This window comes from Teleopsis dalmanni, chromosome 1 (genome assembly GCF_002237135.1).
Source record: "Teleopsis dalmanni isolate 2A chromosome 1, ASM223713v2, whole genome shotgun sequence".
Classification (NCBI taxonomy): domain Eukaryota; kingdom Metazoa; phylum Arthropoda; class Insecta; order Diptera; family Diopsidae; genus Teleopsis; species Teleopsis dalmanni.
Genome location: NC_051846.1, coordinates 159783209 through 159809616, shown reverse-complemented (window position 1 = coordinate 159809616; position 26408 = coordinate 159783209). Strand labels below are relative to the sequence as shown.

Here is a 26408-nt window from a genome sequence, read left to right as displayed (position 1 = left end):
TTTGCCTACGCTGTGCTGACATAATTATAGGCCAACATATTACACACTTTCTTCAGTGCATTGACCAACAAGAAAAGCTGATAACGCAAAATTGCACTTTTCGTTGGTCAATGACTGGTTGCAGTGTTGGCCCAAATAATATGTAAACACATGTAAACAAATAACAAAAAAAACAAAAATATTAAATAATATTAATTAAATGCAAACACAAACATTCTCCCCGCCGTTGAGTGCCAACTCAACTTGTCCTAGGTTGTGGTCACAGTGAAGTCCAAATTTTGTTGACGTAATTCTGCATTCTGCATATCATTTCCTTGTGTTGAAATTTCGCTTATTGTGTGTTTCTGACATCTGTTATGTTTGGTTTTCCAAGTAATGATTATTATTATTGTTATAGAAATTAACAACGCCAAATAACTTATCGTATGATGATGAATACTGTTTAGTCGCACTCTAGAGGGAAGATATGTCAAGTTTTCCTTAATTAGCTGGTTTTGTAATTCTTTTTAGGTGGCTCGTCTTGATCTGTGCCTTCGTGTGGTGTTTTCGAGTTCGCCTTTGGAAAAACCTTTGAAAGTTGTTCATCAGAAGCAGGAGATTGTTCATCGGCTGGAAACAGAGGTGCTAATCTTGTCAAAGGACGTTTTAGAGTTCCTGATGCCATTTTAACATCAACCACGCGAACTAGACCGTCATCTCCCTTATATACCTTTGCAATACGTCCAAGCGGCCATTTTAATGTAGGAACATTATCTTCCTTGATGATTACAAGAGTACCTTCTTTTATATTTGGATTGGCTGCTTTCCATTTGTGTCGACATTGTAGTTCAGTGAGGTACTCGGTTTTCCAACGTTCCCAAAAGTCCAATTTGAGGCGAGAAACTAATTTCCACCTTGTCACCAGATTTATATTTCCTGATTGGGCCTTTGCATCTGCCATTGCTGTGAGTGGTTCTCCGATTAAGAAATGACCAGGTGTTAGTGCTGACAAGTCATTCGGATTACTCGACATAGGTGTCAATGGTCGAGAGTTCAGTATTGCTTCGACTTCTAATACCACAGTCTCTAGTTCCTCATATGTTAGTGAAGTCGTCTTAGTACTTCGTATCAATAAGTGTTTTGCTGATTTGACTGCTGCTTCCCACAGTCCACCGAAGTGCGGTGCACGAGGAGGTATAAATTTAAATGTTATTCCTCTTTCATTACATTCGTTAATTATCTTCTCTTGTGCCTTGCTTGTTTGAATTGAGTCTGCAAGTTCAAGTAATTGATTGCTTGCTCCCACGAAGTTTGTGGCATTGTCACAAAACAAATTTTTGCAGTGTCCTCTTCGAGCAACAAAACGTTTCAGCGATCCGATGAATGCATCTGTGGTTAAATCGCTGACTACTTCGAGATGAACTGCCTTAGTTGTAAAACAACAGTACACAGCAATGTATGCCTTGTGTGGTTTCTTGTCTCGGATTCTGTAATGTATCCAAAAAGGTCCGCAAAAGTCCACTCCAGTGGTGAGGAATGGTCGCCCAGGTTGTACTCTTGTCGCTGGCAAATTACCCATCAGTTGTTCATAAAATCGTGGTCTTACTTTAGTACAACGTACACAATGTTGTACTACTGACCTTGCCATCAACTTGCCCTTAATTGGCCAGTATCGTTGACGCATGTTAGCTAGGAGAGACTGCGGACCACAGTGCATGTATTTCTTATGGACTTGTTCCATTATTAATTTGACAATGGGGTCGTTATAAGGCAACAACATAGGATGTTTGGCGTCATACGATAATGAGGCTGCATCCAACCGTCCACCAACTCTTATGATGCCTGTATTATCAATAAAAGGTGCCAGTGATGCCAATGCACTGGACTTATTTATTCTTCCATCAGATTTCATAATTTTGATTTCATTTTTAAATTCTGCATATTGAATGCTTTTGATGATGACCTGATGTGCTGCATCTAGATCATCTGGAGTCAAAAAATTGCTTGAATGATCATTTTGTTTTCTTCTGGTTCTTTTTACGAATCTTAATATATACGATAATATCCGTTGAAGTCTTCCAAATGAGTTGTTGTGTCTTATTGAATATATGAACTCTCCAGGATTTGCTGTGCCTTCAACAACAGACAATGTAGATACTGGAGTTTCCTTCTTCCTTTCAGGATCAATGAGGGTTTCGGATTTTAACGCTGATGATGGTTTTGAAGGCCACAGTTCTTCCCGACCATGCAGGAACATAGGTCCATAAAACCACATACTTGATGACTGTAGTTTATGGGGTGCAAGGCCTCTTGATAAAATGTCAGCTGGATTGTGTTCCGAACTGACGTGGCGCCACTGACTTGTGGCTGTTAATTGATGAATGTTGCTTACTCGGTTTGCAACGAAAGTGTGAAACTTTGATGATGGAGAGTTGATCCATGATATCACTATTTGTGAATCACACCAAAAGAACGTCTGGTAATTTCTTATTTGTAGATCGTTCTTTATTCTTTTTGCTAGTTCTGCGCCAACTACAGCTGCACAAAGTTCGAGACGAGGTAATGTCAACCTTTTCAAAGGTGCAACTCGAGATTTGGCGCACAATAGTCGTACAATAATTTGACCATTCTGAAGTGTTGATCGCATATACGCTGCAGCACCATATGCCTTTTCTGATGCATCTGTAAAGATGTGTAATTGAATGTTGGCAGGAACTTCACCCTTGAAAATATGACGAGATATCTGCAGACAATTTACTTTCGTCAAATTGTTCCGGAACTCTAACCACTGTTTATGTAATTCAGTCGGCAGTTTTTCATCCCAATCCATCTTTAAATTCCATAATTCTTGAATAAAGATCTTTGCCATCACCACAACTGGTGACAAAAGTCCTAGTGGATCAAATAGCCTTGCTAAATCTGAGGTTGCACTGCGCTTCGTCGTGCTGCAAACAGGTTCCAATTTAACCTTGACGCATAAACTATCAGATTTTGGACACCAGGATAACCCAAGAGTTTTTGTTGTATCGTTATTATTTTCTAAATCTAAATTGACTTCTAAGTCATCGTGTGGAATTCCTTGTAGTAGACTTGGATGATTTGCGCACCATTTTCGCAATTTAAAACCGCTTGCTGTCAGTATTTTGTTTAATTGACTCTGAGTTTCCAACAATGTTCTCAGACTATCTGCGCCGTGTAAACAGTCATCTACATAGAAGTTTTGTTTGAGAGCAGATGCACCTAATGGATAATTTTGCATATTGTCATCAGCTAAAACTTGCAAACATTTGGTTGCTCGATACGGTGCTGATCTAGTACCATATGTTACTGTGTTGAGTTCAAAGTACTTTATCGGTTGACTTGGTTCATTTCTCCAAACGATAAGCTGACATTGTCTGTCTTCTGGATGTACAAGTATTTGTCGGTACATCTTTTCAATGTCTGTTGTAAACACATAACGAGGAAGACGGAATCGTAATAAAATAGATAGTAATTCACTTTGAACAGTTGGTCCGGTGTGTAGTAAATCGTTGAGAGATTGCCCTGATGTTGTTTTGGATGATGCATCAAATACCACACGTAACTTGGTGGTGGTACTATCAGGTTTAAGCACACAATGGTGTGGTATAAAGTAATGTGGTGACATAATCCTTTCAATATCTATTTCGGTCATATGTCCCAATTTTTCATATTCATCTAAAAACTCTACATATTGTCGTTTGAGATGACTATCCTTTGAAAGTCTACGCTCTAGTGCTAGAAATCTATTTGTAGCAATGTCTTTCGAATCTCCCAAAGCGAATCTGTCATTTATAAAAGGAAGACGAACGATGAATCGTCCCGTAACATTCTGATATGTAGTTTGAGTGAATTGAGCTTCACATTGTTGTTCTGCTATTGACAAGACCTTTGAGTGAGTATCGACTTCTTCAACCTTTCAGAGTTGTTCTATTGCATTTTCTAAACTATCTTCTGATGCTATTCCACATGTTGCAATCATTGTGTTAGCATTTTGGATTTTTCCAGATACGATCCATCCGAGCACAGTGTTCTGTAGAATTGGTAGTTCCCTTGAAAGTTGTATTTGACCAGGACTTAGGAGTTGATGATAAAATTCTGCTCCAAGCAACATATCAATTTTGTCAGACTTATAGAATGTAGGATCTGCTAATTGGATGTTATTGGGCAGATTCCAATTTGAAATTTGTAAGTGTTGCGATGGTTGATTGGATACAATTTTTGGCAACACAAATGCTTCAAGTATTGTTTTGTAATCGGTCACTTTTGATTGCACAGAAAGTGTTGTACGACTTTTTGAACTCAATTTACCTATCCCTATGCCTTCGATGCAAATCGAACTGGAGCTTACTTGCAGCCCCAATCTGGATGCCAGTCGTTCAGTCACAATATTTATTTGTGAACCTGAATCCAATACTGCTCTGCACTCGACTGTTCTTCCATTAGAGTTGGAGGCTAAAAGTTTTGCTGTTCCCAAAAGAACGCAACTGGTATGACCATGATTGATGGACGACATTAGAGTTGTTTGTGCAAGTGGCCTTGAAGTGTTTTCAACTGACATATGATTTGATGGTTGAACTGGGTGTCTATTTTGATGCAACAGTGTATTATGTCTTCTTTGGCATATAGTACAACCCCTGCTGGAGCATTGTAATGCCATATGACCAGGTTTCATGCAGTTTGTGCACAATTTATGACGTTTTAGTAAATCGTACTTCTGTTGTATGGATTTACGTTTGAAAGTTTCGCATGAAAATAATTGATGACTACTATTGCAAGTAATACATTTTGATCCTGAGTCTGTAGCTGCAAGTGCTACTGCTGGATGTCGTGGTTTGTGACTTTGTTTGTGGTTTCCATTCGTCATCGATTCGAATGCCTGAAATCTTCCTTCTAGGAACCGCAATAATTCTTTTAATGAAATTATTCTTCGGCTGTCTTCTAACGATTGCTCGAATGCTGTATGTGAAGCTTTGTCTAGCTTTCTAATAATCACGTGAACCATTATGGCGTCCCAAGATTTAACATCAATACCTTGAGCTGCTAATCCATAATAACATTCTTTTGTAACATCATGTATGCCCTTAAGACTGCTTGCTGATTCAATTGTTATATTTGGTTGTGATAACAATTTATTGAGTAATGCTGTCACCAAGAGTCGTTTGTTGTCATACCGATTTGACAGAATATCCCAAGCTATATTATAATTTTGCTCGGAAATTGGCAGATGCCGTATGAGGGCTTTCGGCTCACCCGCCAAATTTGTAGATAAATGGAACATTTTGTGGGCTGCGCTTATTGATTGATCATGGATCAATTGTTGGAACAAATCTCTAAATTCAATCCACTTCAAATAGTCTCCATCAAATGTTGGTAAAACTATTTTTGGCAGTCTGATTTGTTGAGTTGCTGCAGGCCCCTCTGATGTCAATCCTTCAGTTGGTTGACTGTGTTGTTTTAAATATATTAACGCGTTTTGGGCATCTTTATCCGTTGAATAATATTGATCCCATGTATATCCGACGATGTCTTCTGCGTCGGCTGATGACCATATTTCATCATTGTTATCCCTCAGATCCTTCTGATATTTTTCTATCAGAGAATACTTCAGATCATAATAACTAGCATGATGTTTTATGGTTATTTCTTCATATATTTCATCTATGCTTGTGCGTAATGCATTCATTAATGAGGATTGCTTCTGCATGGTTCGCATGAGCGATGTAGTATTATTTGGCCCTCTTGGGCTTATTACTGGCTTCCCGTCCTGTGGTTTCAGGAGTAGCCTTGATTTCTCCAGCTTGAATCTTTCATCATATGTGACTACTAGATTGGAGATTTTTTTGAAATAGTCTGCACTGAAATACTCATTTTGAAGTTCAGATTGTGGCAGTACTTTGATTTCAGCATCATTAGATTCGAAATTATCCCACAACGTGTTTAGTTTATTTAGCCGATCTTCATAATATGTGGTATCCTGCTTGCGGGTACTAGAATCCTTTTTGAAATTGGTTATCAGTCGCTCAATTTCTGTACCGAGCTCTGACTGCTTCTTTAATAACGCATCCATGGCGATGTTTGAATTTTCGGTCCGAAAATTCCAATGAATAAATACTTCAGCTGGTTACTGAGTAGACCTTTTGGTGTATCCTTTTGTAGGTAATTGACTCCTTTGATATGTATTTCAACAAAATGAAAGCTGATATTTCATCAACAATCACGTCGGGCTCACCAAAAAATGTACGCTACTTGGTGCTAACCCAGATCCTTAATCTGTGTTAGCTTGGTAGCCAATTTTTATGTGTAATGTAGTTTGAGCACTTGTAACCCAAACTACTTGTATTTTCTATTTTGGTTAGTTTGAGCACTTGAAACCCAAACTAACCGATGCGAGAAAGTAAGAAAGTTATAATTGATTTTTCTTTTCCTTCTGAATTTTATTAACATAATTTCTTATATTTATACAAAATTATTTGATTAACAAGCTATTAAATTATGCATTAATTGACAATAAATATTAATGCATAATTCACAAATAAATAAATTTGCCTACGCTGTGCTGACATAATTATAGGCCAACATATTACACACTTTCTTCAGTGCATTGACCAACAAGAAAAGCTGATAATGCAAAATTGCACTTTTCGTTGGTCAATGACTGGTTGCAGTGTTGGCCCAAATAATATGTAAACACATGTAAACAAATAACAAAAAAACAAAAATATTAAATAATATTAATTAAATGCAAACACAAACAATAATAATATATTTAAAATTAAAGTTTAAGAAGGAACATTAGGTATCCCCATCTTAGTTTCAATAGTTCATAATATAATATAAATCATAATAATATTCAATCTTATATATATTTCTTGCTTTTATAATGTGATATAATTTCTTATGGAACTATTTTGTAGAGATTTGGAGTATGTACACTGATCTCAATGGAAAGGAAAAAATTAATGTAACAATTTAATAATAATAACATTTTATCAACAATTTATTTATGATTAATGTGTTTTTATATTAATTTCTTCGACTTAAACACAAACCCTGGAATATTTATTTTAAAGGGTTGCATTCGACATTTTTCGCCTTAAATTTATAGACAACCAGCTCATTTATAGGAAAGATTTTTGTATCGTAAATCATATATAACCTCATTAGTGATTATAATGAGCAAAAGCGCCTAAATGAGGCAGTGTGAATATGCTATTAGTCTGTTAACAAATTCAGAAATTTCTAGTTTTGTCAAATCGACTTTAAAATGGTTGAGAAGAAATGTTTGATATTTAAAAATCTCGTTCCGCTAACACCGCATCTCAAAAATTCATGGATAACACTGAATAATACTCATTAAAGAGAACCAGTTTTTATACAAACAGTCGAAATGTAAAATTATTTTTCCAAATTTTATTATTTGTAATTATCATTATATTAAACATGTATGTTGTATTATTAGTAAAAGACGTTTCCTATATAAAATCATTTCATTTAATAATAATGAATAAATTTTGCTGTTCCAAATACATTTAATATAACAGTTAGCTTCAATAGACTACCGGTATATAAATTATAAATATGAACCGATTATAGTAAGGAACCCTTTGAAATATCCAATTTGAATAATTAAATCTAGAAAACACAATTCTGATGCACATATTTTGTGTAGTTGTACTGTTGTGTAGCGAGAAAATAAATTGGAAGAATATAGATCCTACATATAATAAGATAATTATAAAATATAATTTTTAAATTGATATTTTGTGTGTTTAAAAACAAATATGCCAAAAAAAAAGAAACAGTTGAAGCAGTTCGATATGGGAGACTTTGTCTCTGCAAGACACCAAGGCTATGCAGCATGGCCTGTTAAGGTAATAAAGTGCAGTAGAAAGTATTACAGAGGTTTTGATATGGAACTACAGACACGGCAAGTATTAAAGTTGAAAACATCTTAAAGTATAAAGAAAATAAAACGAATTCTGCACTGACCGACAGAATAAAAGAGTTTCTATTTCTGCAAGGCAGCTCAACAAATTGAAGCGGCTTTAAAGAGCAAAGATTCTACTCCAATATTTTTACATCTAGGAAGAACCAATGTGCAAAAGATGTACAGGGTGGTTATACGTTTGAAATAGACCATAATGTCGTTATTAAATTCAGTGGAATTTTATCAAAAAAGTTCACGTAGTATCGATATATTTTGAAATTCACTTTTGTCATTCAGATCAAAAATATATAAGTCAGCAACGCAAACATTGAAGTGCTTTAGATTTACCAGTATCAGCAAGTAAATTATTTTTTAATAAATATTATCATCCTCAGTTTAATATATTAATTGTGAAATATTAAACAATAAAATATAATTTGTAATTGGCTTCCAGACATTACGTCAGCATAAGATCATATTTCTTTTTTTGCATTCTTATGCCGGAAGACGTGCTCTGCCGTACTTAAAAACCAATCAATTCAAAATCAGTTTGTTAAAGCCCGACATATGGAGGGACCCTAAAACTCGTCTTTTAATTTTTGAATAAAGTTTTCATAATCGGAAAAATATTTACTAAATAACAATTGTAAGCCGGACAATTGTTGTCTTATATTATATTTCTCCTTCATTATATCCTTCATTCATTTATTTTTATAAAGTAGATTAAATTAAAAAAAAAAAAAAAAAAGTGATCAAGAGTCTCCGGACCCTATTGACAAAAATCGAAAACGTGGTGATACTGTAATTGAAATAAAGAAAATTCGTTCCAAAGTGACTCACAAATTGATTGAATCAATGCCATCTAGGTTTCATTTAGGTAGTTATTGATGACATAATCCAGTTAGGTCCGACATAATCCAGTTAGGTCCGACATAATCCAGTTAGGTCTAACATAATCTTGATATAGATTTTAAAAACTAATATTAAAAGAAGTGTATAAGAATTTAATTTTGTAGACTCAAACAACTTAAATGAGCTCAAATTTAAACTGTATCTGGATGGCGACCCTAAACACAAGTCCCATTAATGCATGTCATGGTAGTTATATAACTGCAAAAAATATTGACACCTCTGCCCAAACCCCAGACTTGAATCCTATTGAAAATTTGTGGGCACATGTAATGAAGAAGGTGAGTAAAAGGAAGCCTACATCCAAAAATCAATTGATGCAATTTATCAAAAAAGAATGGACAAAGATTCCGATTGACTATGACCTCAACAAAAACCTTATCGGATCAATGAATAGGTTAGAAGCTGTAATAAGAGCTGAAGGTCGGCACACGAAGTATTAAATAAAAATTTTTTGATTTTACTATCTGAAACAAACCATTGAGTTGTTTACACAATTGTAAATTATTTAGAATGAATTTTTTCTGTCTATATTCTGGTTTATAAAAATATTGACAGAATAAGAACAGAATAAAATAATGACAAAATATATAACCACTTTATTGCTATTATTACTTCAACAGTTAGAAGTGGAAAATGTAAGGAAATTTTTAATATTGCCTGGCTTTTGGGACAAACTGTACATTAAACATTCATAGACACATATAGTGCACATTCACACATATACGATATATATTTTTATCTTACCTTAATAAATGTTAAATTTTTTTAATTAAAATAACTAAAACAAGAATAAAAAATCTGATTTACTTAGTATAACACATACAATTTTTCAAAATTCTTAATGGCGGCCGAGACGCCCAGCACTTGAATGACACCCGAACACGACCAAATCAACCGACCACTTCCACTAAGAAAACCAAACTGAAGTTTGTAGTTTGTGGTGACATGCAAATAAGAAACAATTCTGTTTTTCCCTCTTCTATCAAGAGGTTGGCATTGCCAGCAATAAAAATTGCATTCGGATTTTTTAAACTGAAATTGATATCAAAATTCCAGTTTAACTATAATTTTATGCGATCGAACATACACTAGACATATACTTATATGCAATATTTTAATATGATAATTTTATTATAAAAATGTTTTTTTTTTTTTTGGAAAAACTGCATCATTTCACACCAACTAAAATATTTTGAAATCGACGAAAATACATTAAAGTCAGATTATAGTAAAGTGAGATTATAGTAATTACTATAACAGATACTCCGCTCCATAAATATTTAAAGCCGTTTTGCAGCTCTTAAAATTTATTAAAGACTTCTATTAGAGAATTCTAATTAATAGCACTTTTAGCTGACAATTTTACTAGAAAACTTGCATTTCAGCCTTGTCAGCTGATATATTCTTAAATGACTTGGGATTTTCGTTCGTAAAATCTCTTGAAAGCATTTATTAAATCTGTCTTAAAATATATATTAAGACACGGAAATTACTGAATAAGTTCAGTAAATTAAATCCATTTTTGCTTTATGAGTGGGATATTTTGTGGAAAACCGCTTAATAGTTTTTGATATTACTCATTCCGTGTTTTTATAAATAAATTTTCTAATTGAGAAAATATGATAATGACGAGACCCTGACTCTTTATGCTAACAGAATTATATAGAGATTAATTTAATATAAAGTTTATTTTGGCAATTAATGTTAGTTATCCCTGAAAATTTAATAAATATTGCTCAATTTTTTTTTAATGCATCAGTTTTTTTAATTAAATGTATTTCACAATTATTTCTGATAATATTAAAATGCGGTTCAGTTGACAGAACAGCTGATAAATACTATGAACATTCAACCAAGTCACTTACCTATTATTAAATAAAACAAATCACCATCACATCAATAACAGATAACGTATAACTCAAACCACATATTTTTGTTTTATCTTCTATTGTACATAAACTAATATGTAAATAAACAATTTTATCCACAAAATGGAGGATATTTGTGTATATGTATATTGGGTTTTAAAACTGAAATATCTCTCATATAACATCTATTTTCTATATCACAAAAATTAATTGCTCATTATTCCATTTATCAATGTTTTCCATAGGGGTATTTTGCAAATTTTGTTCTGCAAATTCATTGCATATCGCCCACAGATTGAGCGAGCTTGCAATGGACAACAATAAAACACACACATTTCTTGCAATTGCTTACAATCTTGCTATAGAGATTCTAATCCCATGTATATATCCTTGCAATGAAACAAAATAGGAAAAAGACAGCGGTTTTGACATATTTTGCTTCTCATGTAGATGTGGTACGCCGCAGAAACAGCTGTTCAGTTTTGATGTTGCAATTCTGCAACAGAGATATTCTTGCACTTTTGCAATTTTAGCATAATCACTATTGTCTTTTTAACTACTTGTATATGTTTATTTGATTGCAATATTTTGTTAATGAAATATTTGGGTTAGTTATTGTTATGAATTTTGTTTAATTTGTTTGATATTATCTTCCATTAATATTTCATCACTTAAAGCTTTAATTCTGTTTATAAGGTTTCTAACAGTATTTACTTCTGATATATTGGATGATTAGATAAAAAATTAAGCAATCTACCTATAGATGTAGGTTTCTTATACCAGTTGGTGACAATCTTGTTGTTAGTTCTTATTACCATTATATCTAAGAAAGGAATTTTTCTATTATTTTCAATTCCATATGTGAATTGAATGTGCGGGTTAACATTATTGAAAACTGCATCAGTATTTTTAACTTTGTCCTTATGTATTGCAAATAAAATGTCATCAAGGTAATGCAGAGCTAATGTTACTTCAAATGGTAATTTTTCTAGAACTGTTGAAATTATAATCTCCATAATGAAGTTAGCTAGTGATGGTGATGCTGGATTTCCCATTGATATACCGTCCAATTGATGTATAATTTTTTTATTAAATTTAAAAAACTATTGTTAAAAATAAATAAAATAATTTCTTTGAATTTGTCTTTTGGAATTGTCGTAAAACAACTTATAAAACACCAGTATTTTTTGATCATATATATCACCAAGGTTTTGGGAATATTGGGAAACAGGGATATTACATCTAATGATATTAATATGTATCCATCTGGAATATTCGTCTTTTTTAATATCTCAATTGCTTCGTACGAGTTTTTAATACTACGGTGGAAAGTGAAACACATTTTTGAGAATATTTTATGAATAAATGTGGATAAGTTATAAGTAGGTGAATTATGTTACAAATGACGGATCTATAGGCTATTTTTCCTACTTTATAAGTTTTTCTGAGACTCTATGTTTTGGGACTTAGTGTGCTTTTTTAATTGATACAACTCTGTTTTTGTGATTCTCGTTTTTAATAGTGAGTCAATAATTTAATTACTTTTAGTCTCAATTGATGTAGTAGGATCTTTGTTTACAACTTCATACATATTTTCATCACTAAATATCTCTGTCATATATTGGACATATTCTTCCTTGTATGAAATAACAGTAGATTTTCCCTTATCTGCTCTTGTCATAACAATGTTGTCATTATCCTGTAAAGATTTTTTTCGTAATATTTATGTCTTTTTTCATACTATTGTTTTTACTAAGTTGTTGTCCATAATATTCATTCCTTTCATTATCAATTGGTCTAATTTATTATTGTTATACGGATGTTGTTGTATGCAATATTCAAAATCTTTGATGATAGTAATCATGTTGACATCTTTTTTTTTTCAAATTGTAGAGAAAATTTTGTTCCCATTCCTATAATTCTTTAGACTAGGGGTAGAAGTTCAATGTTAGAATAATTTTGAATAAATTCCTTACTATAATGCATCAACTTGTGTGAACCATAGTTCACACCATAGTTCTGCATCGTGTTCACTAAACGTGTGTCGGTGTCAAAAATATGTAACTAGTTTGCCACAAAATGTATATTTTTTTTATTACAAATGAATTATTCACTAATTTTGACGTTAGTGTATCACAATCTCCTTCCACAACATACAGACTAAGCCGCCGTACTATTTTACTCATTGACGCTTGTGTAGCTTGTGAATAGCTTATCACTCTTAAGCAACTTGAAATTCGGTTTTATCGATCAAAGAGTTCTGAAACTAATTACCACATATTGAACGCCGGTGTATTATTCCATTTGAATTTCCTTTCCATCAATTTTTACAGGAACCATCATTCTTCCTACTGAGTGCATTAATTCTGAGTATTTGTTGAACTGGTTCCGGTTCATCCTCTGCTATTTGGTCTTATTTCGTTCTGCATACTTTGGCAACTGACCGACTTTCCCACACGCAAGCATTTGGACTTACTGAATTTACACTCTCTTCTGAGGTGCTGATTTCCACATCCATAACAATTCGCTGTCTTTCTTTTGTTACCCGCATCGCTTTTCCATTGTTCTCACTAGTGTTTTTTTTTTATTGGAACGCAACTAAGCTTATATGTTGGCTCACTTGGTTGCTCTAACTCTGCACTCTTGTCGTTTGTTTTTTGCGCTCGCTCGAATGTATACGAAATTTCATATGTACTTCAGTAAAATTTTTTGGTTTTCTAATAACTATTTCATCACAAATAATGCGCGATTTAACCTTATATAGCAATTGCTATACCAGCATTCTATTTAAGAACTCTCCATACTACAGAATCTAGCACCGTCTTTTAAGCGAAGTACAAACTTGGAAATTGACTCTCTCTTCCCTTGTTTAATTTGCCAGAACCTAACGCTTTCAGCGTACTTATTCCATGTATCGTCAAAATGATGAATTAAAATATTTTTTGTTTCGTTGTATGTGAGCATGTCAGGTGCAGTTGGGCTATCGAGAATTTTAAGAGCATCGTTGAGTTCTGCTCCTTTGTGTACACGTACATACTTGCCTTGTTCGTCTTCCGGTATCTTGCTCAAACCTAGTGCCCAGTCCACACGCGTGAAAAAATCCTGCACTAAGGATCCTTCTCCGAATTTAAATTCTGCAATCTTAAATGATGGCTGTTTAGATGTCTGCACCGAACTTGCGTTTGAATATGTTGAATTGTTAACAGCAGCGCCTTGCGCCGCTTCCGTCACTGCCTATCGAATCGGGACCGCAAGTGATTTCGTCATGGCCTTCATATCGCTTGCTATGAGACTCATTTTCCCGATCCCACTTCTGACACCACATTTGTATTTCTACGTTATTTATTAATTCAAATTATAATAATACATTTGCTTAGTTTAACTTAATGCCTAAAAAACTACTAATACACACACTACTCAGTCAAAATGATAAACTGTGAAACTCCACAAAACTGTGTTGCCATATTGGTTCATACACAACACTAACTTAATGTTAAAGCTTGTTCTCGTATATTGTGATTTATTTCTATGCCTATATACGTTCTAACTTTACCCATATCTTTCATTTTAAATTAATTTGTTAAACTTTGTTTTACTTATGTGATTTCCGGTTGATTCTTACTACATATTAATAAGTCATCAACAAATAGAAGTATGTACGTCATTTGGTTTTCCATTATCTTTATGAAGAGACAATAGTCATAATTGCTTCTTTCAAAACCTAATTTCATAACGAATTCATTGAAACAATTGTACCATGATCTTGGGTTTTCTCTCAAACCATATAATGATTTTACTAACTTGCAAACCTTATTAGTTCCCTGTTCATACCCTTCTGGGTTATTTACTGCTTCATAAAAATTACCAGGGACGCTTGCGTCACAATTTACATATATAAAATTGGTTGCAGTTTCTTCATAACCGTATCTTAATACTGGATTTTTCTTTCTATTAGACTACCTAATTTCCACTTTTTTATTACTTTCGCTAGTCTCATTCACAATTTTATTACTAATAATTTTCTGATTATTTATATCGTCACAAAAACTCTACTTCCATATATTTTTAAGTGCTCTATGCTAGGTTTTTTATTGAACATTATTTTAAAAGTAGTTTTATATTCTAACATATTATAATAATAATAATATAAGCCGTATTCCATCAGGAACATAGACTATTTACATAAAATCGCCAAGTACTTCTGTTTAATGCTAAATGTCTCAATTCGTTAAATGATTTATTAGTTTCCTGTCAGATTGTTCTTCTCCATGTGGTGCGAAAAATCGGTTGACGACACCCCCAGATCGGTTTATTTTACTAAAAAAAAATAATCTGTGTAAAATTTTAGTTCAATTGGATAAGTGGAAATGGTGCTCCAAGAGCCCCAAAGATTGAAAAATAACGAATTTTTCCATAAAATTCATCTTTGATTGCTTATATCTCTGACATATTTAATTTTACATAAAAACTGTCTTTCTAAAAGTTATAGGCCTATTTAAAATAAACAATTCACTCATACAAAGTTTTTCTGTATTTCTAATAATTATTGTGAAATAGATAAAATAAGTCGAAGTCACCCGATTGCTAGCTTTACAAGTATATACTATGAATGTAATTGTCAGCTTTACAAATAATTTAATATTTCCTAAAAATTTAAAATAAATCCAATCTTTCTAAAATTTATTAATTCTAGTTATAAAAAAGTACTAATTTTAGGTTTCTCCGACATAATTTTTATTATTTTAGTTAAAGTTGCTGGAGCAAAGTATTCTTATTACAATTTGGAAAACGACGGCGGTAATCGTTAACAATTTTCAATATGTACTGTTTTTGATTCTTATTTTTTTTTTAAAATTGAATTATAGACCAGCAGTAGTTTCACTCCTCGCTCTGCCGTATCGTTTAGTACTTTCAAGCTTAAAAGCGTTTTCTTAGCTTGAATACAACTAAGTTCCTCATACCATTTTGTAGGACATGCTTTCAAAAAGTCATCGCACAACTTAAAACGATTAAAATGTTTTTAATATGTTTGCATACAAACTGTTCAACTCCCTTTTCGATCATTTCAGTTATTTTTGCACGATCTATTGATACTCTCTCGACGTCCATGTCATCACTTTCTATATTCAAATTCGAAACCATCTTTTTTTTGTTTTAGACTATATATTTGAATCGAAAAATGCCAAACCCCCCAACAAGCTCGGAGCTTAAATACCAAAGATGATTACATAATTTCTCCAAAGTAGCTTTAGATATATTTTCATCAATTTTTTCATATTGACTGAGAGTAGAAAGAAGATTGAAACCTTGGAATGGAGCTTTGATTCTCCTAAAAACATTAATGCAAGTTCCAGAAGTTCCCTATAATCATCTCTTGGTTGGTTATCCTTACGAATCTTATAAAGGAAACTTGTAATTAGTAACACATCATCTGTATTTAACGATTTTCTTTTTTATTTTCTAAGCTGACTGTAAAATTATCAACGTTTATTTTCGGCCAAAACTTCTGAAATCGTTGAAATATGTTATATTCTGGTGGTAATGCTTTTACCATATAACGAAGTTTCTTTTGTTCGTCCAACTTCCCACTTGCAGCTAATAATGCATTTGCTTTTTCAAAATCATCAAAAAATATTGTTTCGTTTTCAAAATTTTTCAATTTAACATTTTCTACTTTGCTACGGCAAACTATCTGCAGAGCAGTTGATTCCTTCGAGTACATTTAATCGAATTTTTTCATTATTTCATAGCTTGTGTTTAAATGGCTAATACATTCTAATAATACAATCTAATCTAATTTGATATTGAACTGTATATATAGTTCGTAGCTCTAATATACTTTTTGTTCCAATCATCTTCTTTCTCGGATGCTAATCTTTGTCGCACAGTCTGCTCTCTACACTCTTTAAACTCTAGCAATTTAAGGATTTTTTTTCCAGCTTGCATACTCTGAGCCATCAAAAATTTAAATAAATACGTCGTCTACTTTTGCTTTGCGTACGACGCCATTGTTTCTTTTTCTTCTTGTGATTCTTTACTCTCTTCAGTAATAAGTTTTATTTCAGATCTTTCTTCTGGTTCTTGTTCCAATTAGTGGCACAATTTCACAACATTAGAGGATGCAGGTTCGCACAATGTCTTCAGAGTGTGAAGTGCGTGTCGTTTTAAAAACCCGGTTAACCAGCCAGTGCTTTCCGAAAATTTCAAGCTTCCAATGTGAGACCATGAACCAGACGGCTCTAAATTCTTCAACTCATTATAAAATCGCATTACTTTCTCTTTAATTAATTCTCCGTCAACTGGCATTCGTTTTTGATTTAATTGTTGAATCCACAATATAAGCGCCTATTCCATTTTCTATATCAAAATGTTTCACGAATAAGATGATCGTTTAGCAGCGCTATTATTTGTTGCAGAATTACTGGATGAATTTATTACACCTGCACGTTTTTGTATCCAAATTCTTTACCAACAGCTGTGGATCCTTGACCTTCTGCCAACCGTTCTAAATTTTAGTTTTGGTTTCCAAGGAAATAGACTACCTCTTAGTTTTGTTTTCGCCCTTATTCATTTTCAGTTATTATGTCTAAAAACAAAATATATATCATAAACATTTATATCTATATATAAAGACTTATCATAAGCCTTCAGTATTTTTAATTACAATAGACTTTAGAAGATTTTCTGCCGTAACTAGAAAGTTCATTTGGTCAGCGGAACCACTTAAGCCTTTCTTAAATCCTAAAGTGCCTGTGCTGCTTGAGTTAAACATATTAAAAAGATTATTAAAAAAAGGAAAAATTCAGCTGTATTACTAAATAATAAACTTGGCTTCGTCAAGTTGGATCTAAAAAGTGTTCTCATTCATAAAGCAATTGTACCATATTACTGAACACTTGAACCGCATTTTTTGGATGCAGTTAAGTCTGACGTGAGCATTTGTTAAACGGGGTGCACAACGAATGGTTGATTTCAAATCTCTATTATAAAAATATGCTATTATTAAGAATATATAAGAATATATATAAAAATTAAGATAATAAAAATATGTAAAGAAAAATATAATTTCAAAATACTCAAAATTTATTTTTAAATTATAATTTAATGGATATACACAAAGAGGCAGTGTATTATAGAAAAGCAATTGTAGTATTATTGAATGAAGAAGAATACTTCTTCTTCTTTTAAACTTTAAAAAATGACGATGCTCGTCTACATTAACAACTTAACTAATCTAATATAACTGGGCCAGTACAAAACAGATTATCAAGGAAAGGGAAAATCAAATGCGGCTGGTGTACTGGGTAAACTTTCCAGGACTCAGACAAAGCAAAGCACTGATAACACTGTATTCCTACAAAGACATTCTTAAATTCTCAAAATGTAATTTAAGTTTGATAACGGGTTTCAGTACAGATGCTTATGGTCTGAAATATCACCTTCATAAACTATAATTATCTGCTAACTCGGAATGCAGATTATGCCTCGAAGATGAGGAAACGACCATGCACATTCTTTGTGACTGTCCAGCTTTAATAACGCACAGAAGAAACCTCTTTCATATGAAATTTCTGTGACCCGAGCAGATTAAGAGCTCTTCTCTAGATTCAGTTCTAGATTTTGTTTACAAAGCTTTAAAGAGCTTTGTGTAATCAATAGTGAAATTGGTACAATAGGACTCTTCAGGCCGCAGTACCGGCTGTTGGGCAATTTTCACGTCTACTTTTATTAATAATAATACTCTGATCAAAATGACAAAATGACAATGGAAAAATGGCGATTAAGTTTATACTCTGAAGTTTCACCAAGGCTATAAAACTGCTGTGAGTTAAGCCGGAAGATTTTGGCTAACTTGATTCGAAATCACGTAAACTGCGTTCACGTCAAAAACCTTAGTCTTTAAGTGTACATCATGCCTGTATCCATTTGGATGACGATTGGCAACTTTTTACACATACTGCAAAGCTGTTCTATCAAAACTTTGCCCTGATTCCTGTGCCATATTATGTATGGTTTTATGTTCTGTGTGAGATTTAAATAACTTCTTTTTTCCTTCTCTAACATTCTCTAATTTCTTCATCTTTTAATTTAAGGAAACATGGTTTTTCCTCAAATGTCTTCTGCAATATCTTTAATGTTTTTTCCAATACTAATGATTCTTCTTTCAACTTTCTTTTTATAGGAGTTGTTTCAGAAAGATTTCTGTCTGAGTGGACCTCTCTTCCACAAACACAGTTTTTTGAAACCATGTTAATGTCCTAACCGATTCACTAGAGAATCGGTATGTTTAGGATCATTGTCCTGTTGGCAAATCCAATTATGTCCAAGACCTAATTTGTGCACAGAAGGCAGGCTGTAAATGTTGTTGCTATGTACTCTTGTATTGATGTTGGTCCATTATACCATTAATGAAAGCTAAATTCCCAACACACGCTGCTCCAATGGCTCCCTACACCATCACAGCACCACCACCGTGCTTCATTATTAGTTTGCATGGCGGTGTTAGGTTTGCGCCAGACTCTTGCACGACCATCACTTTCTAACAAATTGAATTTGCATTCATCAGTGAAAAGCACAGTTTTCCAAAATTCCACGTGTACCCATGCTCTCTTCAAGCTCTTTGAACAGTTTTTAAATGAATATGTTTGCTCAAAGTATTAGCGATGTCATTTGCCAGTTTTGGGGCACTAACTTTTTAGATTGGCAAATGCCAATCTAAGCCGCTTATTTCTTTCACTTATTAGTGGCTTCTTTCGTTGAACTCTGCTTTTGTACCAATACTCTCTTAAAGCCCTTTGGACGGTTTTTGAATGAACATGTTTGCTCGAAGTATTAGCGATGTCATTTGCCAGTTTTGGGGCACAAACTTTTGAATTTTTATTCACTACTTCAGTATATAACTAACATCTCGATGAGAAAGTGTTTTTGGACGTCCGCTTCTAGGCATATTTTCTACTGAATCATTTTGTTTGTATTTTCTAATATTTTGGACATTTGAAAATGGAACAAAAAGTTTCCTATTTCTCGATAGGATTTGCCTTCTTTGAAGTACTTAATTACCAAAATTTTAATGCCTAATGATTCTATTTTATTTCCTTTGCCCATAATGACTCATATTGTTAGATTATCCGCAGGGAGAAACACACGTCTGTTCCGTTTGGTGTACTTTATTAGAGAGATATATGAAAAGGAAACAAAATAACATAATTACTTATAAATGTACAGAGTTGTATTCTTTACTATTTTATCTGATATGTGCGAGTTGTAATTTTTGGTATGTTTTACACCAACAAATATAACTTGCACTGACAATAATAAAAATGCAACTAATAATAAATTTAGACTTCTAATCATCAAATTTGAACAAAACAACAAATTAATAGTAGTATTAGTATTTATTAGCTTTATATTCTTTTTCATTTTAAATTTGTTGTATTACATAAAAATTAATAACAAATATATTATATATATAAAGCTTACAGCTATGGCATTTTAGCCGTTTTCCGGAAGTTTAGATTTATCTAATAACTAGTTTTTATAAATATTAAAAAAATATTATTACTTATAAACTCAATACAATATAAATATTAAATTAAATTATTATACCAAAAATAATAGTGGACTGCATTTTCAAATATATAATTGTACGATTTAGCCATACGCTCTATAAACTGTGGCGTGGCATATTTTAAAGACTCAGTTGAAATTCTGTTTTCACCTGCGGCCTTGTTATTTTTTAAATTCTGGAGCACTGCATAGATTTCTTCAATCGTTATTGGAGCATCTAAAGCTTCGTTTGTTACATACGGCAGGGCATAACTGAAGGAATTTCTACCTACATTTGTATCCTTTGCTACTCTGTGGTCCAATACTTCAGACCACTGCATACTCGGGCTGAATTCCAGACATTGTTCTTCGCCTATTCGTGCATTGAAGTCACCTGTTATTATCACATTTTCGTTCTGAGCTTCCACTAATATATCACTTAAGTTATTGAAATCATTTTGCCAGTTATTGCAATTTAGATAAACTGGGATTAAACATAATTCTTGATTATTAGTGGTTATCTCGATTACTGTTGAGTTCATAATGGGCTTGTACCACAGTACCGCAAAATTGCAATTGCTTTCGTACACCATACAGTTTTCCTCCACTGGCTCGACCTCTATTTGCTGTTCTTATTGCAGTCTCCCAATGAAGATTGTATTCCCTAAATGTATTTTCAATATAATCTGTCTAACTTACTAAAAATGTTTCAAATAAAACAAATATGTCGAATTTTTTAACATAATTCATAAATTCTATATACTTATACTTATTAGTTAAACCAGCTACATTATGCGATAATATTTTAAATTTATATGCTGATTTAGTGTCTGACCTGTCTGCATTTGCATTTTTTTGAGTTTCACAGTATTTATTTTTTTGTTTGACATATTTGATTTTTATTAGCGAAATGTAGGCCAGTGTACTCCAATTTGACACGACTATTTCCTTCTCTGCTAACAGTTTTTTGGCTGTTTTATTTTCTTATATAGCGTGTTTCTCTCGATCACTTCATTAACTTCAGTCTCAACATACAAACGTTTTAATTCCTCCATAAAATCAGCTTCACTTTTTAACATAAATTTTGCGAGTCTTTTTGATGGCTTCAAGATCTCTATTCAGCTGTAATAAAGCTGATTTATTTTCCTGTCTAGTAAAGCTTAAGTCCTTTCCAATATAAATCTGAGTGCCACGCAGTTTTCTACCATTTTTTAAGACATCTTTTCCCATTTCAGAAGTTTCCAACTCCGCGATCACACCCACTTTATTTTTCATTCCAAATATCACTTTTGTTAATATTGATTTTTCGTTAATATTGATTTCAGGTCATTGAATGATTTTTCTTGCTTGTTACACCACTCTAAGTTTACGCCTTGATGTGAAAGTTGTCCTAACGGTTTACTCACGTTCGATTTAATTCCACAAATTTCTTATATGTTCACTTTTATTAAATAAAATGGTTTTTTTTTAAATTAGTGTATTTAATTTTTTATATTTTATTTCTAAATTTAAATATGCCATCTTTGCTTCCTCGTACAGTGCCGATGGCACTTTCTTGCGTTTTTTTAAACTGCTTTGGTTAGGAGGTTGTTGCTGCTCCAACATCGGCAATTCTTCGTCTATCTGTACACCATCTCTTTCTGTTGCTGCTATTCCGACTATTGACGGACTATCTTGACCAATAATATCCAAGATTTGACAGTCGGAAGGGTCAAGTAGCATTTCTCGACCCTTAACCGCACCAGTTATTTTCATGTTATCGCGCTTAGCCTACGAATTAACTATTAAAATATTTATTTCATAAATAAATTAATAATTTACTATTGTGCGAGACTTCCACATGCCAAACAATGCATCGCGAGCATATTTCCAATTGCGGTTAGTTCCAGCTAACCCGAGGGATTGTGCCGTATGCAATATTTTCGTCCAAGCATCAATTTTGTCTTATCGAGAGCACATGTTCCCTTTAAATGAAGCAAATAATATATCCTTATAAAAGAAATAAGCAAAAATCAATACCATTTATAATGAAAATCAAAACTAAATATATATTTTTAAATTTAAATATTTTGTAACGATACAAATATGTATAGCACTTAACTGACAATTTTTTATTAAACAAACTTAACGGTGCAACCCTTTTGTTCTTGAAAACCGCTAATACCACCTTTTTGTTTTGTAAATTTAATTATTTGTACACAACTGTACAAATATAGATATCAACCAAAACAAGGCCAAATAAAACGAATACAAAATGTTCAAATTTATATTATTCTTTTGTCCTTACCTTCTTCTCCTTTATTATTTCTAAAACCGCAAGTTTTTTATTCAATTTTAATTGTTTACTCATTATTATAAGTCACCACCTGCGAACCACTTGCACTGAATAATATAAAACATGAACTAAACATTTCTTTGTCCCAATTTACACTTTCATGAACGTAACATGAACATGAACTTGAAAACGAGAGGAAGCGAAGAGAATGTGATGTTACCCAGCGGGACTTTCAGCGCTGCGGCTGAATCGTTCGCTTACCTCTTCAAATTTTTAATGCAATATATCAGCGCTGTATGTTTATTTACCTTTTCTATTGATTTTTAAATAAAATACCAAACATTTTTTTTGGATGAATTATATTTTATGTTTAAGTTTTATAAAATTAAAATATTAATATTTACATAAAACAATATTATAACATATTTACATATTAATATTTTTACATATTAACTTATTAAAATATTAACTTATTTACATATTTACATATTTACATATTAACCTATTTACATTTTAACTTATTTACATATTATGTTATTTAATAGCATTACTAGTGATATTAATATGTTCAGCTATTCTGCAGGAGAGTGTTGTCTCCGAACTAAAACTTTCAAAATCATTTTCTGTAAAAAAATAAAATATTTTGATAAATGTACGATTTAAATTCCCTTTTTCATTTATACCTTCTTTTTTAAACGATAACAATTCTTCCTTTTTCTTTTTCACTAAACGTTTATAATGTCTTACAGATGCATCTACATAATACAAGAAAAGAATTACAATTATCATTTTAAATATATTTACTTAATTTTGCATATACTTACAGTGAGTTTATGTTAAATTCACAAATTTCGATTTTATTTCGATTTTATTTCGATTTTCAAAATTAAAAAATGTTCACTGCGCTAATATGACGCACTTCACTAAAATCAAAAACAGACTAAATTCTTTTATAATTTAAACCCCGAAATTACCCATGTCGAACACAAAACAAAGAAAAATAAAAACGAAGAGCTATTACCTCTTCGATTACTTTCTCAGCGCTGTCATAATGGTGCCGCTGAGTTTAAATGCTAAATACTTCGAATTTCTGTTCTCTGCACTCTACCAAAAACATAGAAATATAAAGACATGTAATTTGCCTCTGTTAAAAAAATCATGAATTCTGAAAAGGTACACGCAATGGGAAAAACATGTCTGTTCAAACATATAAACAATCGAACTTATTATTTTATGTATGATCAATGCTATTTTGTTAGTGAAGTCAGCAATCAAACCAATTGCGAATATGTTGTATTTTGCTTGGACAAAATCATATAGAAAAAACTCTAATATCAGAGTAAATGCACACATAGCTTCCAGTTCATGCGTATGTAAGTTTCTTGGTAAATTTTTTCTACTCTTCTTTTTATTGCACACTTACTAAATATATATATGCATGGGTAGGTGATACAATATTTTTGAATGTGATGCTTGGACTTTGTTTGTGTGTTTTTTTTTTGCTAAAATATATGACTGGCTTCGTGTGCATGAAATGCACAAGTCTTCAAAATTATTTAAAATTTGATTTTTGCTGAAATTTTATACTGGCTTCATACTAAAATATGATGTTTGCCTATGACATGATGCGAAAACATCGGAGTAGCGCAACCGCAGTTGTTATTAGTGTAAATGCTCTTAATGTGTTTGGCTGTCAAGACTCAGCTATGCCATACAGTAACAATAGTTTCATGAAGAATATTCATAAACACCATATTATACAATAATTGATTATGTCTTATATATTAAGTTTTTATTATTATATTCTTATATCAAATACAATAGAATTATTAACTAAATTTAATTACTTAAATTATATAGAATACAACTATAAACCTTAGATAACTAATTATACATTAACTTAAATTAACTAGAACTATTAACTAAATTTAATTACATATTACTTATAACTGTTTAAAATAAGTTTATTTATTTAGGATGAGTATTTTTGTTTCATTGCTAATTTTTCTAAACATTTATAAATAGTATATATTTTATATAAATTTATAAATAAACAATAATGCTTTTGTATACTATCTAAATTTCCGATACAGTGTTCCTTGAAATGTCTGCTGTAAAACAAATCGTTTTGAGAAGGGGCACACCTATTTGCAAAGTTTAAATATTGAATCCGTTTTGACAATATAGTTTTGTCACATGGAAATTTATCAAATTTTATATCACATACGTTATTACGACAGTTCAAAATACACAAAATCAGCGATAATTTTTTTATAATAGTGAAATTGAATTGAATTTAAAAATTTTTTATTTTATTACTTTCTTTTTCAAAAAAAGAATACCATTTAAATGGTATTAAAGAAATCGTAGCAAACACTATAAAAAAAAAAAAGAAATAAAAAAAGTATATAACAAAAATTGATTTAAGGATCCGATTTACGGGTGCCACAATGAAATTTTGTTAAAAAACTTTTCAATAAAAGTGCTAAATCAAACTGGGTACTTAAAAAACAAGTGTAAGATTTAATAATAAATTAAAGAAATTGTAAATATTTGAACTTCTGTGTAAAACATTAACTTAATTATATTAATTAATACTTTCAATAAGTTATATCAAATTAATAAGTAATTTTAATTTTTAATAACTTTATTATGATATCTTCAATGCCATTTAAATGGCAGTACTGAGGGTTTTTTAAACCTAAAAATAAAGTTGTTAATATAGTGCAAAATTTACCAGCATATTAAAAACAATTGCAAAAATTTGAATTTTAATAAAAAATATACTATTTATAAACATTTAGAAAAATTAGCAATGAAACAAAAATATTCACCCTAAATAAATAAACTTATTTTAAACAGTTATAAGTAATATGTAATTAAATTTAGTTAATAATTCTAGTTAATTTTGTATAATTAGTTATCTAAGGTTTATAGTTGTAGTCTATATAATTTAAGTAATAAAATTTAGTTAATAATTCTATTGTATTTGATATAAGAATATAATAATAAAAACTTAATATATAAGACATAATCAATTATTGTATAATATGGTGTTTATGAATATTCTTCATGAAACTATTGTTACTGTATGGCATAGCTGAGTCTTGACAGCCAAACACATTAAGAGCATTTACACTAATAACAACTGCGGTTGCGCTACTCCGATGTTTTCGCATCATGTCATAGGCAAACATCATATTTTAGTATGAAGCCAGTATAAAATTTCAGCAAAAATCAAATTTTAAATAATTTTGAAGACTTGTGCATTTATGCACACGAAAAAAAGCACACAAACAAAGTCCAAGCATCACATTCAAAAATATTGTCTCACCTACCCATGCATATATATATTTAGTAAGTGTGCAATAAAAAGAAGAGTAGAAAAAATTTACCAAGAAACTTACATACGCATGAACTGGAAGCTATGTGTGCATTTGCTCTGATATTAGAGTTTTTTCTTTTTCTATATGATTTTGTCCAAGCAAAATACAACATATTCGCTATTGGTTTGATTGCTGACTCCACTAACAAAATAGCATTGATCATACATAAAATAATAAGTTCGATTGTTTATACGTTTGAACAGACATGTTTTTCCCATTGCGTGTACCTTTTCAGAATTCATGATTTTTTTAACAGAGGCAAATTACATGTCTTTATATTTCTATGTTTTTGGCGAAACTAATTTAACAGAACTGATTTGATAAACGACTAAAAAAATATAATATATATACTGAAATATTGAAATAATATATAAAATAAAAGTTTATAAAATATTATATTTAAGTTATATATGACTTGTTTTGAAATGTTGATAATAACTTTTTGTTAGTACGGAGAATTGAGTTATTTTTATGAGAGTAGACAAAAATGTTGT

The 26408-nt window shown here is 31.7% G+C and overlaps 1 protein-coding gene across 1 annotated transcript; it reads right to left on the bottom strand.

The window, feature by feature from the left end:
* Nucleotides 1-484: 484 nt before the first annotated feature.
* Nucleotides 485-3652, bottom strand: LOC119666567. Its single transcript, XM_038075848.1, has one exon. It carries the CDS (start codon nucleotides 3650-3652, stop codon nucleotides 485-487), a length of 3168 nt encoding a protein of 1055 aa, XP_037931776.1.
* Nucleotides 3653-26408: the final 22756 nt, after the last annotated feature.